The sequence below is a fragment of the Mustelus asterias genome, chromosome 14 (assembly GCF_964213995.1).
Source record: "Mustelus asterias chromosome 14, sMusAst1.hap1.1, whole genome shotgun sequence".
Taxonomy (NCBI): domain Eukaryota; kingdom Metazoa; phylum Chordata; class Chondrichthyes; order Carcharhiniformes; family Triakidae; genus Mustelus; species Mustelus asterias.
The window spans coordinates 9,819,761-9,838,695 of NC_135814.1; the positions used below are offsets into that span (position 1 = coordinate 9,819,761).

Consider the following 18,935-nt stretch of genomic DNA (forward strand, 5'->3'; position numbering starts at 1 on the left):
GTGTTGTTACAATATTCTGGTGTATTAGAGTGTGCCACTTACTTCCACAATCAATAGCAGAGGAAAACACCCTCTATTCTGAACCAACTGAAGCTTTTCCCCAGGGTGGAAGAGTCAATTACTAGGGGGCACAGGTTTAAGGTGCGAGGGGCAAGGTTTAAAGGGAATGTACGAGGCAGATTTTTTTACACAGCGGGTGGTGGGTGCCTGGAACTCGTTGCCAGGGGAGGTAGTGGAAGCGGATATGGTGGTGACCTTTAAGGGGCGCCTTGACAAATACATGAATAGGATGGGAATAGAGGGATGTGGTCCCTGGAAGGATAGGGGGTTTTAGTTAAGTCAGGCAGCCTGGTCAGTGCAGGCTTGGAGGGCCGAAGGGCCTGTTCCTGTGCTGTAATTTTCTTTGTTCTTTGTTCTAACTGGCTCAAACCCTCAACTTCCACAGATGTGAGTCAGCTTCCAATTGTTGCGTGATGGACCAGTCAAGTTTTCACAGCACACCCATGGTACAGAAAAATGCTCAGATCCGGGGGCATGAGGCTATTGAGGATTCAGTCAGTACATTCTGTAACAAATGTCATCTTGTCATGACCTCCAAGTCAATATACTGGATTTTGAAAAAAAAAAATCACTGGAGGGCTAGCGATCATAACTTTGCAAATAAACGACAGGATGCAAAAGAAACCTTATGGAATTAAGAACAAAGAACAATACAGCACAGGAACAGGCCCTTCGGCCCTCCAAGCCCGCGCCGCTCCCCGGTCCAGGATTGAATCCTGAATCCAGGATCCCCGCCCAATTTTCCAGCCTATCTACATACCAATATCCTATCCACCGAGCTGTCCCTCACAGCTACGATGCTTTGTTCATTACAACCTATTAACTTACCCCCACCCCCCCATTCCAGACCATGTGATCTCCAGGGAGAGGCGAAAACCCAGAGTGAAAAACCCCAGGGCCAATATGGGGAAAAAAAAATCAGGGAAATTCCTCTCCGACCCCCTGAGGCGATCGAAACGAGTCCAGGAGATCACAATGGCCCCGATCGGAAAATGCTTCCCAACCCTAGTCATTTCCACTTCCACGAACACCATATGAATTCCCTGCCCCCGAGACAGGTTCCCAACTATCCGCAGTCTCACTCTGTACTGGCACCAGCAAGATGATCATAGAATGAAGCCTTGAAACGAGAAACCAGGAACAATTAGCCCGCGCCGCTCCCTGGTCCAAACTAGACCACTCTTTTGTATCCCTCCATTCCCACTCCGTTCATATAGCTGTCTAGATAAGTCTTAAACGTTCCCAGTGTGTCCGCCTCCACCACCTTGCCCGGCAACACATTCCAGGCCCCCACGACCCTCTGTGTGAAATATGTCCTTCTGATATCTGTGTTAAACCTCCCCCCCTTCACCTTGAACCTATGACCCCTCGTGAACGTCACCACCGACCCGGGGAAAAGCTTCCCACCGTTCACCCTATCTATGCCTTTCATAATTTTATACACCTCCATTAAGTCTCCCCTCATCCTCCGTCTTTCCAAGGAGAACAACCCCAGTTTCCCCAATCTCTCCTCATAACCAAGCCCCTCCATACCAGGCAACATCCTGGTAAACCTCCTCTGTACTCTCTCCAAAGCCTCCACGTCCTTCTGGTAGTGTGGCGACCAGAACTGGACGCAGTATTCCAAATGTGGCCGAACCAACGTTCTATACATCTGCAACATCAGACCCCAACTTTTATACTCTATGCCCCGTCCTATAAAGGCAAGCATGCCATATGCCTTCTTCACCACCTTCTCCACCTGTGACGTCACCTTCAAAGATCTGTGGACTTGCACACCCAGGTCCCTCTGCGTCTCTACACCCTTTATGGTTCTTCCATTTATCGTGTAGCTCCTCCCTACATTATTCCCACCAAAATGCATCACTTCGCATTTATCAGGATTGAACTCCATCTGCCATTTCCTTGCCCAAATTTCCAGCCTATCTATATCCTTCTGTAGCCTCTGACAATGTTCCTCACTATCTGCAAGTCCTGCCAGTTTTGTGTCGTCCGCAAACTTACTGATCACCCCAGTTACTCCTTCTTTCAGATCATTTATATAAATCACAAACAGCAGAGGTCCCAATACAGAGCCCTGCGGTACACCACTAGTCACAGGCCTCCAGCCGGAAAAAGACCCTTCCACTACCACCCTCTGTCTTCTATGACCAAGATGTGGAGATGCCGGCGTTGGACTGGGGTAAACACAGTAAGAAGTTTAACAACACCAGGTTAAAGTCCAACAGGTTTATTTGGTAGCAAAAGCCACACAAGCTTTCGAGGCTCTGAGCCCCTTCTTCAGGATGAGGGGAGACTCACCTGAAGAAGGGGCTCAGAGCCTCGAAAGCTTGTGTGGCTTTTGCTACCAAATAAACCTGTTGGACTTTAACCTGGTGTTGTTAAACTTCTTTCTATGACCAAGCCAGTTCTCCACCCATCTAGCCACCTCCCCCTTTATCCCATGGGATCCAACCTTTTTCACTAGCCTACCATGAGGGACTTTGTCAAATGCTTTACTAAAGTCCATATAGACAACATCCACGGCCCTTCCTTCGTCAACCATTTTGGTCACTTCTTCAAAAAACACCACCAGGTTCGTGAGGCATGACCTCCCTCTCACAAAACCATGTTGACTATCGTTAATGAGTTTATTCCTTTCTAAATGCGCATACATCCTATCTTTAAGAATCTTCTCCAACAACTTCCCCACCACGGACGTCAAGCTCACCGGCCTATAATTACCCGGGTTATCCTTCCTACCCTTCTTAAATAACGGGACCACATTGGCTATCCTCCAATCCTCTGGGACCTCACCTGTGTCCAGTGACGAGACAAAGATTTGCGTCAGAGGCCCAACTATTTCACCTCTCGTCTCCCTGAGCAGCCTTGGATAGATTCCATCAGGCCCTGGGGATTTGTCAGTCTTTATATTCTCTAACAAATCTAACACTTCCTCCTTTGTAATGGAGATTTTCTCCAACGGTTCAACACTCCCCTCCGAGACACTCCCAGTCAACACATCCCTCTCCTTAGTGAATACCGACGCAAAGTATTCATTTAGGATCTCCCCTACCTCTTTGGGCTCCAAGCATAAGTCCCCACTTTTGTCCCTGAGAGGTCCGATTTTTTCCCTTACAACCCTTTTGTTCCTAACGTATGAATAAAATGCCTTGGGATTCTCCTTAATCCTGTCTGCCAAGAACATTTCGTGACCCCTTTTTGCTCTTCTAATTCCCCGTTTGAGTATTTTCCTACTTTCATTATACTCCTCCAGAGCTCCCTCCGTTTTTAGCTGCTTGGACCTAACATACGCCTCTCTTTTCCTTTTGACCAGTCCCTCAATTTCCCTGGTTATCCACGGTTCTCTAATCCTACCCTTCCTATCCTTCTTTTTTACAGGCACATGCTTGTCCTGTAGCCCTAACAACCGTTCCTTAAAAGACTGCCACATACCAGATGTGGATTTACCCTCAAACAGCCTCTCCCAATCAAGAGCTGCCAATTTCTGCCTGATCCCAATAAAGTTAGCCTTCCCCCAATCCAACACCTTACCCTTGGGACACCACTCATCCTTTTCCATCACTATCCTAAAGCTAACAGAATTGTGGTCACTATTTGCCACATGTTCCCCGACCAAAACTTTGAAGACCTGACCGGGCTCATTCCCCAGTACCAGGTCCAGTATAGCCCCCTCTCTAGTTGGGCTGTCCACATATTGTTCCAACGAACCCTCCTGTACACATTTTACAAATGCCTCACCATCCAGAGTCCCTGCCCTCAGCGATTTCCAGTCTATACCAGGGAAATTGAAGTCTCCCACTACAACAACCCTATTTTTCCTGCACCTATCCAGTATCTCCTGACATATCCATTCTTCCACTTCCCTTGGGCTGTTGGGGGGCCTGTAGTACACCCCCAACATAGTGACTGCGCCTTTTCTGTTTCTAAGCTCCACCCAGAGTGACTCGCTACACGACTCCTCCGAATTGTAGAAGCTTCCTACTTTTGATGTGAATATATTATGCAATTCAGGATGTTGGAGCTGCAGCACAGTGATATAGCATTACCAGGTGCGAGATTAGGTTCATTCTTGGATAAGTATATGTACATACACCAACATGTCCTGCAGTCTCCTGATACAGTTCGGCAATTAGAATAGAATCGAATCATAGAATCCCTACAGTGCAGAAGGGGGCCATTTGATCCATCGAGCCTGCACCGACAACAATCCCACCCAGGCTCCAGCCCCATAACCCCACATATTTACCCCGCTAATCCCCCTGACACTTCAGTCCATTTAATCTTGCCCTACCAGAATATCAATCCTGCAGTCTTCCAGTAATCCAGCCATGTTTAAATCAAATTCAGAGTTCTGGTGTTGATTACTCCCCTTCCAACTACTAATCTTCCCTCTCGCCACATCCCTACACTTGTGCTTTCTTGCATTGCCACGGTTTTTGAAAAGTATTAAATAATGCTTTATGCTCTGTACCAAGTTAACCATCTACTATGCCACAGGAGTCCCCTGCGGTGTCTCATTTCAAAGCTGAAGTACCCCCCAATCATTCCTTATATGCTCTCTTCTGTACTGCCTTTGTGGATTGGACAGTCCCTTATGTTGTAGTAACAAGTATTCAAGTGTTCTCTGACCACAGCACTGCACATCTTTAGCACAATCTTCAACTGAATGATTGCGGCAGTACATCCCAGCTTCCTGTTTGTCTTATTCCCATCACGTATGGAAATTGAAAGTGACACATTAATTAAAATACTTTGATCTCTCAAACATCCTCTCTGGCAAGTTGTGTCCTGAGTATCCAAACCTCCTATTTTAAATTCCATATGCAATGCTTTTACATTTGTCTACAATGTGACTTTTTTTTTTGCACTGATATACCCAGAAGCAAATCCCATTTAGCTCTTTAAGATTTTGACTGCTTCCCAAAGTACAGGGAGCTGAAATGCTTTGTCACCTTCATGCTTTGAATTGATCCACTTCCAATTAGTGCAGATACTGAACAACTGGAGCTGCAACACCACCTACGCAAATCATCCAGTTCAAAATGGATTCAAATTACTTTGCAGTCATGTGTACATTTACTTACCCATGAAGGGAAAACAATTTAAATATTTGCTGATCGTATTGTAGGATGCATACATTTTCAATCAAGATTTGAAATAAATTCATTGGTTACAGCAGCAGAGGCTATGCTACTGGACTAGCAATCTGGATTACGAAGGGCGGCACGGTGGCACAGTGGCTAGCACTGCTGCCCCACAGCACCAGGGACTCAGGTTCAACTCCAGCCTTGGATGATTGACTATGTGGAGTTTGCACATTCTCCCCATGTCTGTGTGGGTTTCCTGCAGGTGCTCCGGTTTCCTCCCACAGTCCAAAGATGTGCAGGTTCGGTGGATTGGCCATGCTAAATTACCCCTCAGTGTCCCAAGATGTGTAGGGTGGATGGGAAATGTGTGGGGTAGAGGAGAGGGCCTGGTAAGGTGCTCTGTTGGAGAGTTGGTGCAGACCTGATGGGCCAAATGACCTCTTCTGTACTGTAGGATTTCTATGATTCAAAGTTACCAATTTACTAACTCTACAGTGACATGAGTTCCAATGTCACCATGGCAGCTGGGGTGTTTAAATTAAATATATCTGGAATAAAAAGCTAATATGAAACTACTGGATTATTGTAAAACCCCACCTGGTTCACTGTTAGCCTTTAGGGAAGGAAATCTGCTGTCCTTAGCCAGTCTAGCCTATACATGGGAATGGAGGGATACAAAAGAGTGGTCTAGTTTGGACCAGGGAGCGGCGCGGGCTAATTGTTCCTGGTTTCTCGTTTCAAGGCTTCATTCTATGATCATCTTGCTGGTGCCAGTACAGAGTGAGACTGCGGATAGTTGGGAACCTGTCTCGGGGGCAGGGAATTCATATGGTGTTCGTGGAAGTGGAAATGAATAGGGTTGGGAAGCATTTTCCGATCGGGGCCATTGTGATCTCCTGGACTCGTTTCGATCGCCTCAGGGGGTCGGAGAGGAATTTCCCAGATTTTTTTTTCCCCATATTGGCCCTGGGGTTTTTCACTCTGGGTTTTCGCCTCTCCCTGGAGATCACATGGTCTGGAATGGGGGGGTGGGGGTAAGTTAATAGGTTGTAATGAACAAAGCATCGTAGCTGTGAGGGACAGCTCGGTGGATAGGATATTGGTATGTAGATAGGCTGGAAAATTGGGCGGGGATCCTGGATTCAGGATTCAATCCTGGGCCGGGGAGCGGCGCGGGCTTGGAGGGCCGAAGGGCCTGTTCCTGTGCTGTATTGTTCTTTGTACATGACTTCAAACCCACAGCAAGGGGGCATCAACCTTTTTTTACATTAAACATAAAAGATGATCTCAGTGCCCCCACTCATTTTCCTAAAACCTCAAAATTGTGAAATTCTGCAACTTCCTCAGTATTCCCCACAAGCTGCAGATGTTAAAATTCAATCTTAGCGTCATATTACCACATGGTCCTTTGCTTCATACCTTCGGTACTATTTCAATCTTTAGAGACCTATGTGAAGACCTTTCCTCATCACATCAACAGAAGGGGGAAGAAAAAAGACTTCTACTTAGAAGAAAAATAGCAGCTTAAAACCCAATCAGGCGAGATTCATGTCGACACAAAAAGAGATGCACAACTTTCAACTGTTCCACATTTAGACCCGCTTCAAAAACTCCAATAATTGAAATACAGCTTGATTTTTGTAACTGTTACAATCAGCATTTTGGACTTGGAAATCTAAATAACCGGGTTAATCACACACAAAAGCACACAACACTGTAATGTTCTAATCATTCCACACCTTCAGTCCTGACAGCATTAACTCTTGCTGTGCTAACAGTTTCACGGGAGCTGGGAGCTAACCCTTTCTCTTTGTAAAGTCTTGGTCATCCACCCCGATGTGCTGTCCCCCCAGTTCAAGCAACCTCGTCCTGATCTTGCTTGTATTTACCTACTGCTTCCGAGTTGCAGGGAGCGGGTGCTTGCAAAGGGCTATTCTTAATGTGGATAAGTTCCAAATCAGAACACCAGGCTCTGTTTGGACGAGGAACTTGAGATACGCGCAAGTTGAGAACTAAGTATTAATTTTTATACGTGGCTCCTCATGTCCCATTGAATGCGTGTATGTAATCCACAAAGGCAAAAGATTGCAGAACTCTGCCTAGACAGTGAATTTGGGTACAGTCAGACTTTGGGGACCCCTAACATTTTCATAAAATTTACTAGCATGTTAACGTTTTTCAGTAAATCACTTCCACAAAATAAAAACAACAAAATCAGCTGAGCCACACTTTCAACCTACAGCTTAGTGTCTAGGAGTGTATTTATGTAAAAGGCACTGTATAAAAGCAGATCTTGATTCAGTGCCTTTACAAGACAGGAACAGCAGCATAGTGACTAAGTTGCTAGACTAGTAACCCAGACACCTAGGCTTATGATCCAGGGCACAAGTTCAATTTCCACTATGGCAGCTGGGCCATTCAATTCAAATTAAATTAAATCGGAAATAAAAAGCTAGCAGCAGTAACGGTGACCATGAAACTACTGAATTATTGCCAGGACCCATCTGGTGCACTTGTGTCCTTTAGGGAACACAATCTGGCATCCTTACCTGGTCTGGCTCTAGAGTCTAGACAATACAATAGTATGTTTGACACTTAGTTGCCCTCTGAAATGGTTCATGACCACCTTGTCAGGCGCAATAAATGTAGGCCTTGCCAGCGTCATCCATATTCTGTGAATTAATAGTTAAATAAGTGTGGCAGTGGTGCACTGCAGTTAACAGTGCAGATGTAACCTGACTCCAGAGGCAAGGTCCCCGCCTGACATGAGATTGAGTGTTAGAATATCTGCAGCAGGAAGTCTTTCCTCCTCTTTGCATGGGAGTCAGTTCTAGCCTTTAATAGAACATAGAACATAGAACATTACAGCGCAGAACAGGCCCTTCGGCCCACGATGTTGCACCGACCAGTTAAAAAAAAACTGTGACCCTCCAACCTAAACCAATTTCTTTTCGTCCATGAACCTATCTACGGATCTCTTAAACGCCCCCAAACTAGGCGCATTTACTACTGATGCTGGCAGGGCATTCCAATCCCTCACCACCCTCTGGGTAAAGAACCTACCCCTGACATCGGTTCTAAAACTACCCCCCCTCAATTTAAAGCCATGCCCCCTCGTGCTGGATTTCTCCATCAGAGGAAAAAGGCTATCGCTATCCACCCTATCTAAACCTCTAATCATCTTATATGTTTCAATAAGATCCCCTCTTAGCCGCCGCCTTTCCAGCGAAAACAATCCCAAATCCCTCAGCCTCTCCTCATAGGATCTCCCCTCCATACCAGGCAACATCCTGGTAAACCTCCTCTGCACCCTCTCCAAAGCCTCCACATCCTTCCTGTAATGTGGGGACCAGAACTGCACACAGTACTCCAAGTGCGGCCGCACCAGAGTTGTGTACAGTTGCAACATAACGCTACGACTCCTAAATTCAATCCCCCTACCAATAAACGCCAAGACACCATATGCCTTCTTAACAACCTTATCTACTTGATTCCCAACTTTCAGGGATCTATGCACACATACACCTAGATCCCTCTGCTCCTCCACACTATTCAAAGTCCTCCCGTTAGCCCTATACTCAACACATCTGTTATTCCTACCAAAGTGAATTACCTCACACTTCTCCGCATTAAACTCCATCCGCCACCTCTCGGCCCAACTTTGCAACCTGTCTAAGTCTTCCTGCAAACTACGACACCCTTCCTCACTGTCTACCACACCACCGACTTTGGTGTCATCAGCAAATTTGCTAATCCACCCAACTATACCCTCATCCAGATCATTAATAAATATTACAAACAGCAGTGGCCCCAAAACAGATCCCTGAGGTACACCACTTGTAACCGCACTCCATGATGAATATTTACTATCAACCACCACCCTCTGTTTCCTATCCGCTAGCCAATTCCTGATCCAATTTCCTAGATCACCCCCAATCCCATACATCTGCATTTTCTGCAGAAGCCTACCATGGTGAACCTTATCAAACGCCTTACTAAAATCCATATATACCACGTCCACTGCCTTGCCCCCATCCACCTCCTTGGTCACTTTCTCAAAAAACTCAATAAGGTTAGTAAGGCACGACCTACCTGCCACAAAACCATGCTGACTATCACCTATCAATTCATTACTCTCCAAATAACTATAAATCCTATCCCTTATAATTTTTTCCAACATCTTGCCGACAACAGAAGTGAGACTCACCGGTCTATAATTCCCGGGGAAGTCTCTGTTCCCCTTCTTAAACAATGGGACAACATTCGCTAACCTCCAATCTTCTGGTACTATACCAGAGGCCAACGACGACCTGAAGATCAGAGCCAGAGGCTCTGCAATCACTTCTCTTGCCTCCCAGAGAATCCTTGGATAAATCCCATCCGGACCAGGGGATTTATCTATTTTCAGACCCTCCAGAATATCCTGCACATCCTCCTTATCAACTGTAATACTGTCTATTCTACTCCCTTGCAACCCAGTGTCCTCCTCAGCTATATTCATGTCCCCTTGCGTGAACACCGAAGAGAAATATTGGTTCAATGCTTCACCAATCTCCTCCGGTTCCACACATAACTTCCCTCTGCCATCTATAACTGGCCCTAAACTTGCCCTAACCAACCTTCTGTTCTTGACATACCTATAGAACGCCTTAGGATTCTCTTTAACCCTATCCGCCAAAGTCTTCTCATGTCCCCTTTTAGCCCTTCTAAGCTCGCTCTTCAACTCCCTCTTAGCCAATCTAAAGCTTTCTAGTGCACTACCCGAGTGCTCACGTCTCATCCGAACATAAGCCTCCTTTTTCTTTTTAACCAACAAAGAAACTTTTTTGGTGCACCACGGTTCCCTAGCCCTACCAATTCCTCCTTGCCTGACAGGGACATACCTATCACAGACTCGCAGTAGCTGCTCCTTGAAAAAACTCCACATGTCGGACGTTCCCAGTCCCTGTAATCTCCTAGTCCAACCTATGTTTCCTAATTCTCTCCTAATAGCCTCATAATTACCCTTCCCCCAGCTAAAACCACTGGCCCGAGGTTCATGCCTATCCCTTTCCATCACTAAGGTGAACGTAACCGAATTGTGGTCACTATCACCAAAATGCACACCAACTTCCAAGTCTAGCACCTGGTCTGGCTCATTTCCCAGCACCAGATCCAATATAGCCTCACCTCTAGTTAATATCTGACTAAACTTTACAAAATTTTTATGCACACTATATCACAGCAACATTGAACTTGCATGAGAAATTCGTATTAAATTAAGTAATTTCCCACCTATCCAGCTATTTCAATAGGTCTCGGGGATAGGTGGATGGCAGATGAAGTGGATCATTTCCACAAAGAAGGAAAAGCCTGTTTCTGCATTAAATGAAAATCAGGTAACGTAAATGGTGCATTCACATGGGGTTCCAAAGCCGAGTGCAGAAATAAGATGATTTCACAAGAATACAAGCAACCAAAAGGTGGCACAGTGGTTAGCACACCCAGCACCAGGGACCAGAGTTCAATTCCGGCCTTGGGTCACTGTGTGGAGTTTGCACATTCTCCCCGTGTCTGCGTGGGTTTCCCCAGGTGATCCGGTTTCCTCCCACAATCCAAAGATGTGCAGGCTAGGTGGATTGGCCATGCTAAATTGACCCTAGTGTCAGGGGGATTAGCAGAGTAAACATGTGTGGTTACGGGAATAAGGCCTGGGTGGGATTGTGGTTGGTGTAGATTCGAAGGGCCGAATGGCTTCCTTCTGTACTGTAGGGATTCTACATAGAAGTCTTTAACAACCTGGTCTCCCACTCTGCATCAAACCTCCCATTCCAATCACATTGCTGCTACCATAGAAAATGCTGGAAAGCGCTCAGGCACTAATGCAGAGCAAGAAATAGAGTTAGTGTTTCAGGGCAATCTTTCATAAAAACCGCATAGACAAATATTTTATTTGCTTCCTAAATAAGCATTGGTTATAATGCGCTGGGGGAGCAGAGCAACAGGCACATGTAAATACAGATGGTTATAATCAGCACAAAAGCTGGCCCTCAAGTTGTTGCTCCAAGTTCAGAGAGAGTTGGAAGAATGAAATGAGATACTAATGGGTAATTAAATTTCTAATAACCTTGCACACCAGCAACTTTAGTTCAGCAAATAATGGCCAACACTGCTTTCAAACAGCAGAGTTCTCATCTGTTGAGTGTTCCCGGGTGGCTTTGTGAAGCTTGCTCATCATGAACCTTCCACCTGGGTTTTAGTTTAATGCAGAACAGAATTTAGCAGCAGCTCACATCTACTTGCAGCTACCAAGGAGTCCAGCCTTCAGTTCAAAGCCTCTTTGGAGGACTGAATGTTCAGTTTTCTCTCAATGGGGCATCAAAAGCTAGAGGGCATAATTCAAGTGCTTTTAAGTTTCACAGAAACCTTTGATTACACTTCTGAATGGTATTCAAAAAACATCGATTCTAATCTCAACCTTAACTCCATTAACGCTGTATTATATATGAGCACAGTAAGAAGTCTCACAACACCAGGTTAAAGTCCAACAGGTTTATTTGGTAGCAAATACCATAAGCTTTCGGAGCACTGCTCCTTCGTCAGATGGAGTGGATATTTGCTCCTTCGTCGCTCCGAAAGCTTATGGTGTTTGCTACCAAATAAACCTGTTGGACTTTAACCTGGTGTTGTGAGACTTCTTACTGTGCTTACCCCAGTCCAACGCCGGCATCTCCACATCATTATATATGAGCACCAGGATGGTAGAAGGCAAGCCAAACTAGATGGACCATGGTTTATCTTCACTTGGTAATTCCTGTTGTTATGCAATTAGTAGAGGTAAAGTACACAGGTGGAGGTAGTGGCTTAGTGGTATTGTTACGTAGTGGTATTGTCACTGGACTAGCAATTCAGAGACCCAGGGTAATGCGCTGCGGATCCAGGTTCGAAACCCATCATGGCAGATGGTGACATTTGAATTCACTAAATAAATCTGGAATTAAAAATCTAATGATGACCACCATGAAACCATTGTCAATTGATCAGAATCATAGAATCCTACAGTGCAGAAAGAGGCCATTCGGCCCATCGAGTCTGCACCAACCACAATCCCACCCAGGCCCTATCCACATATCCCTACAATTTTCCCCACTAACCCCTCTAACCTATGCATCCCGGGACACTAAGGGGCAATTTAGAATGGCCAATCAACAGGGACCCAAGCCGGGATTCGAACCCAGGTCCCTGGAGCTGTGAAGCAGCAGTGCTAACCACTGTGCTACTGTGCCATAATCGTCATAAAAGCCCATCTGGTTCACTAATGTCCTTTAGGGAAGGAAATCTGTTGTCTTTACCTGGTCTGGACTAGGCTGACTCCAGGCCCACAGCAATGTGGTTGACTCTTAAAATGCCCTCAGGGATGAGGCAACAAACGCTGACCCAGCCAGGGATGCCCACATCCATGAATGAATAAGAACAAAAATTCAGTTGGAATCAGAGATCTGCACTATCAAAAGTACATAACCCAGCTAGGATTAGTGCATGAGACTGGAAGGAATTGAAATTTCACCCTTGGCTCAGTGGCAGCTTCTTGTCTCCAAGTCTGATGGTTGTGCATTCAGGTTCAGGTCCCCAGAATCTGGACAGTCATTCTGTGCTGGACCATTTTCAGTTGCTTCATTAATGATGTTCCCTCAAGTGTAGAGTCAGAAGTGGGGATGTTTGATGATTCCAGCCCAATTCGTGACGACTCAGATATAGAAGCAGTCTACACCTATGTAGCAAGACCTGGGCAACACTCAGGTTTGGGCTGATAGTTGACAGGTCACATTTACGGTACATAAGTGCCAGAAAATGACCATCTCTAAAAAGCGAATCCAACCATTTCGCCATGACATTCAATGGCATTATCATTGCTGAATCCCCTATCATCAATTGCCTGGGAGCTCATCATTGGTCAGAAACTGAAATGGACCAGCCATATAAATGCTGTGGTTACAAGAGCAGGCCAGAGGCTGGGGATTCTGCAGTGAGAAGCTCGATTCCTGACTACCCAAAGCCTGTCCACCATTTACAAGGCACAAGTCAAGAGTGTGATCATATATTTTCCACTTGCCTGGATGAGTGCAACTCCATCAACACTCAAGAAGCTCGACACCATCCAGGACGAAGCAGCCTGCTTAAATGGCACCCCATCCACCACCTTCAATATTTACTCCCACTACCAATGACACACAGGGAAGCAGTGTGTATCATCTACGAAATGCACTGTAGCAACTCACCAAGGCTCTTTCGACAGCACCTTCCAAACCCACAACCTCTACACCTGGAAGGACAAGGGGAGAAGATGCATGGGGAACACCACCGGCTGCAAGTTCCTCTCCAAGCCACAGTGTTCTGATTTGGAACCACACTGCCATTTCTTCACTAAAGCAGAGTCAAAATCCTGAACCCCTGTCCAGCCAGCACTGTGGGTGGTCCTACAAAACATTGCCTACAGCAGTTCAAGGCGGCAGCTCACCACCACATTCTCAAGGGCAATGAGAAAGGGGCAATAAATGCTGTTCCAGCCAGTGATGCCCACGTCCCATGAACAAATGTAAAAAAGGTATCTGACTCACTGAACCTGACCAGTTCAACCATGACTTCAATGTAACTGGCTTGTGCTAGATAATCTTTTGAGATTGTGTATACCTCTTATGGAATCTTTCCTGGATTTTTAAATGCCAATAAGCATAAAAATGTAGAGTGTGCAATTGTGCATACGCAGTCATGATTGAATAACAGCACAATTGTCTGTACACTGCACTGGCCACTGATACAGGTGGTTCCTGCACAGCTCTCATAGCAGTTTACTTCCCAATACAAGGTGGTTTATGGAGCTCGTGGACAGTATCGTTGAACAATTATAATGTCCGATGTGCACACATAGGGGGTTTCAGTCGAAATTGCATCGTCTTCATGCTAGGAAACTGGGTCGGTATGTTAGAGATCTTCAATGTACATTGCAATTTGACAGGAAACCTGAAATAGCACAGCATGTCACTTGTACAGAGCCTTAATGCAGAATCCTGTGATACAAATAACTTATTCACCAGCAGGACTAAATTCCCTTCATCCATAGTACTCTTACTCGTGGGAGAATCTTACATAGAATCCTTACAGTACAGGAGGCCGCCATTTGGACCATCGAGTCCACACCAACTCTCTGACAGAGCATCTTATTAAACCCCCCACCCTGCTCTGTCCCCATAACCCTGCACATTTACTCTGCTAATCCCCCTAACCTGCACACTTGTGACACTAAGGGGCAATTTAGCATGCCCAATCCACTTAACTTGCGCATTATAGGACTGTGGTAGGAAACCAGAACACCTGGAGGAAACCCACACAGACACGAGGGAGAATGTGCAAATTCCACACAGACGGTCACCCAAGGTTGGAGTCAAACCCGGGTTCCTGGCGCTATGAGGCAGCAGCGCTAACCACTGTGCCACCAACATGACACAAAAATAACTGAATACACATTTATTCACATCACAGATCACATTTTAAAGTCTAAAAAGAATGAATGCATGTGAAAATAAATTATTCATGAAAAGAAAAGGTTCCAAATTACCTGTATGATAAAATGCCAGGAACATTAATAATAATCCCATGAAGACATTACTCAAGAAGGTCACAAATCCACAGGTTATCCCCTCAGGCACTGGATACACAGTCTCCACAAGCAGTTCAAAGAAGAAGGGAATACTGCTGGTTATGAATACTCCAACTAATATGCACGATGTATATAATGTTGCTGCAATTACAAATAAAACCAGTTTTTTTTTTAGAAAAGTGATCCAACAGCTACACTTACACGAGAGTGACATGAGCATGCTATCAGAGGCAAGCACAAAGGTACGCAGTAGGAATGCACTAATCATTTCTGGTCCTCCCCAATGAAGAGCTGGTTGCAAATCAAAGAGGTTGGAAGGGGAAGAGAAAGAAAGTGCGCAAACAGGAGCAGGAAGAGAGCATGAAAGAAAAAGGCGAAAAATGAGAGAGAGAGAATGGGGGCTTTAACATTGACTTGATCCATTTTAAATGGGTGGTTTCTTCTCCCACTCCCTTATTCTGTTTCTTAATAAATGCTGTTCATCTTATAATAACTTCCAATCCTGAGGATCAACCTTTGGACTTGGAAACTTGGATTTGCTTCATTAATTTTGGTCTCTGATACCAGGTTGTTACAAATTGAAATCAGCAATGAGAGATTTCACAAGTTGAGAAAGGTGCACCTAATTGTATTCAAAACAGAAAGCAGAAACACCTACCATCACTGCCACTTAAAGTAGTACAGAATAAAATGAGGAGGTGGTTCCCAGAGTGATAAATATTTTATTGTGTACTTCTCCGTGACCTAGCAAGGGAAGCAAACTGAAGGCATAATCAACATGCTCTTTGCATTGAAAACACTTAATAGGATTTGGATACAACAAGCAGAAACCCCTTTAAGCTTAAAATAGGCAGAATTAACATCTGGAAACATAAAGCACAGTTTACACAAACTAATATAAGGAAGCTTGTTTTCCAAAGATATCCGAATTGGGATTTATTTGCATGCATTAAATACCTGGTGTTACAGGCAGGTGAGTGACACCATTGAAGCAGGTGAGGGCAACCCATGCAGATGACAGTGTGGCTCCAGAGAATAGCAGGAGCAGGATGAGCTTAAGCATTCCCCTGAAGAAGTCTGCAAATCTGCAACAACAAAACATACAAGATGAGTCTCTCTAGCGTTGTTGAGTTCAACTGGGCACAAGGGAAATGTTAAAAAGGAACACTCGTAGTATAACCATGCATCTATAATAGCGTCTCATCATGTCTTCATAGTCAATGGATTGCTTTTGAAGTGTAATCATTGTTATATACAGGGAAACATGGCACCCAATCTGCATATAGCTAGGAACAAACAAACAAATGATCAGTTTGAACAGCAAGTTTGGAATGCTGACCGTAACACAGAAGAATTCCAAATACATGAAGCAAAGTAAACAACTAGAGAGAGGATGTCGTGCATAAGGCCATAAGACACAGGAGCAGAATTAGGCCACTCGGCCCGTCGAGTCTGCTCCGCCATTCAATCTTGGCTGATATTTTTCTCATCCCATTCTCCTGCCTTTTCCTCACAACCCCTGATCCCCTTATTGATCAAGAATCTATCTATCTCTGTCTTAAAGACATTCAATGACCTGGCCTCCACAGCCTTCTGTGGCCAAGAGTTCCACAGATTCACCACTCTTTGGCGGAAGAAATTCCTCCTCATCCCAGTTTTAAAGGATCGTCCCTTTAGCCTGAGGTTGTGCCCTCTGGTTCTATTTTTTCCCCACTAGTGGAAACATCCTCTCTACGTCCATTCTATCCAGGCATCGCAGTATCCTGTAAGTTTCAATAAGATCCCTCCTCATCCTTTTAAACTCCAACGAGTACAGACCCAGAGCCCCCAACCTCATGTTGGAAAAAACATTGGAGGAGACTGGAATTCCATCCAAAATCTTATCCCTGTCTTTATAAAATTCCATGACTTTGCGCTCTTTTTGGAAATTTCCGTGACTTTACCCTGGCTAGAAAAGAAAAGTATTGTTTCTTGCGTGCTTTACAGACAAAACATACCATTCATAGAGAAGGAAACAAGAGAGTGTCGAATGTAGTGTTACAGTCATAGCTAGGGTGTAGAGAATAATCAACTTAATGCAAGGTAAGTCCATTCAAAGGTCTGATGGGCAGCAGGGAAGAAGCTGTTCTTGAGTCGGTTGATATGTGACCTCAGACTGTTGTATCTTTTTCCTGACTGAAGAAGGTGGAAGAGAGAATGCCCGGGGTGCGTGGGGTCCTTAATTATGCTGGCTGCTTTGCCGAGGCAGCAGGAAGTGTAGACAGAGTCAATGGATGGGAGGCTAGTTTGCGTGATGGATTGGGCTACATTCATGACCTTTTGTAGTTCCTTGCAGTCTTGGGCAGTGCAGGAGCCATACCAAGCTGGGATATAACCAGAAAGAATGCTTTCTACGGTACATCTGTAAAAATTGGAGAGAGTCGTCGCTGACATGCCAAATTTCCTTAGTCTTGTGAGAAAGTAGAGGCGTACTTATGTGTTCCATGATGCTTCGAGGGTTTCTATGACCTGCAAGAATTCAGATCCACCCCCCCCCCTCCCCCCCCCTCCCCCACCTTGAGTAAGCAGGGAAACTGGTCAACATCAGCTGAATGTTTCATTTGAAAGATGGTACCTTCATCAACAAACCCTCAGTATTGCACTGAGGTCAGATTGTGTACTGAAGTCTGCCTTAGAGACAAGCGTCAACCTCTGCCTTAGCAGTCACAGCTCTGCCAAGTGAACCCAGCTGTCAGCAGTCCAGGGCTATTATTCGCCCTTTCCTCTTCATTCATAGAAAAATGCTTCAACTATGAAACAAAGAACTCGGATTGGAAGAAAATCTTTCGTGGAGGGCAACTAACACGTGGAATTCTCCACCACAGACCACTGTTCATGCACAGCCTATAAAGTAAAATCCCAGGGTTATACAGCACAGAAGGAAGCCATTCAGTTGATGTCATATACATGAATTTTAGTAAGGCGTTTGATAAGGTCCCCCATGGTCGGCTTATGATGAAAGTGAGGAGGTGTGGGATAGAGGGAAAGTTGGCCGATTGGATAGGTAACTGGCTGTCTGACCGAAGACAGAGGGTGGTGGTCGATGGAAAATTTTCGGATTGGAGGCAGGTTGCTAGCGGTGTGCCGCAGGGATCAGTGCTTGGTCCTCTGCTCTTTGTGATTTTTATTAATGACTTAGAGGAGGGGGCTGAAGGGTGGATCAGTAAATTTGCTGATGACACCAAGATTGGTGGAGTAGTGGATGAGGTGGAGGGCTGTTGTAGGCTGCAAAGAGACATAGATAGGATGCAAAGCTGGGCTGAAAAATGGCAAATGGAGTTTAACCCTGATAAATGTGAGGTGATTCATTTTGGTAGGACAAATTTAAATGTGGATTACAGGGTCAAAGGTAGGGTTCTGAAGACTGTGGAGGAACAGAGAGATCTTGGGGTCCATATCCACAGATCTCTAAAGGTTGCCAGTCAAGTGGATAGAGCTGTGAAGAAGGCCTATAGTGTGTTAGCTTTTATTAACAGGGGGTTGGAGTTTAAAAGCCGTGGGGTTATGCTGCAACTGTACAGGACCTTGGTGAGACCACATTTGGAATATTGTGTGCAGTTCTGGTCACCTCACTATAAGAAGGATGTGGAAGCGCTGGAGAGAGTGCAGAGGAGATTTACCAGGATGCTGCCTGGTTTGGAGGGTAGGTCTTATGAGGAAAGGTTGAGGGAGCTAGGGCTGTTCTCTCTGGAGCGGAGGAGGCTGAGGGGAGACTTAATAGAGGTGTATAAAATGATGAAGGGGATAGATAGAGTGAACGTTCAAAGACTATTTCCTCGGGTGGATGGAGCTATTACAAGGGGGCATAACTATAGGGTTCGTGTGGGAGATACAGGACGGATATCAGAGGTAGGTTCTTTACGCAGAGAGTGGTTGGGGTGTGGAATGGACTGCCTGCAGTGATAGTGGAGTCAGACACTTTAGAAACATTTAAGCGGTTATTGGATAGGCACATGGAGCACACCAGGATGTTAGGGAGTGGGATAGCTTGATCTTGGTTTCAGATAAAGCTCGGCACAACATCGTGGGCCGAAGGGCCTGTTCTGTGCTGTACTGTTCTATCTATGTTCATTCGGCAAATTGTGCCAGTGCTGACTCTGAAAGAGCTA

The 18,935-nt window shown here is 45.3% G+C and overlaps 1 protein-coding gene across 2 annotated transcripts in view; it reads right to left on the reverse strand.

The window, feature by feature from the left end:
• slc49a4 (solute carrier family 49 member 4) overlaps positions 1-18,935 on the reverse strand; it is a 73,069-nt gene that overhangs the window by 16,729 nt on the left and 37,405 nt on the right. For both annotated transcript variants that reach the window (XM_078227889.1, XM_078227891.1), the window contains exons 7-8: positions 15,745-15,872; positions 14,746-14,928 (exon numbers count right to left, since the gene is read on the reverse strand). In XM_078227889.1, the coding sequence (XP_078084015.1) occupies positions 14,746-14,928; positions 15,745-15,872 (311 nt within the window). The remainder of the gene's footprint in view (positions 1-14,745; positions 14,929-15,744; positions 15,873-18,935) is intronic.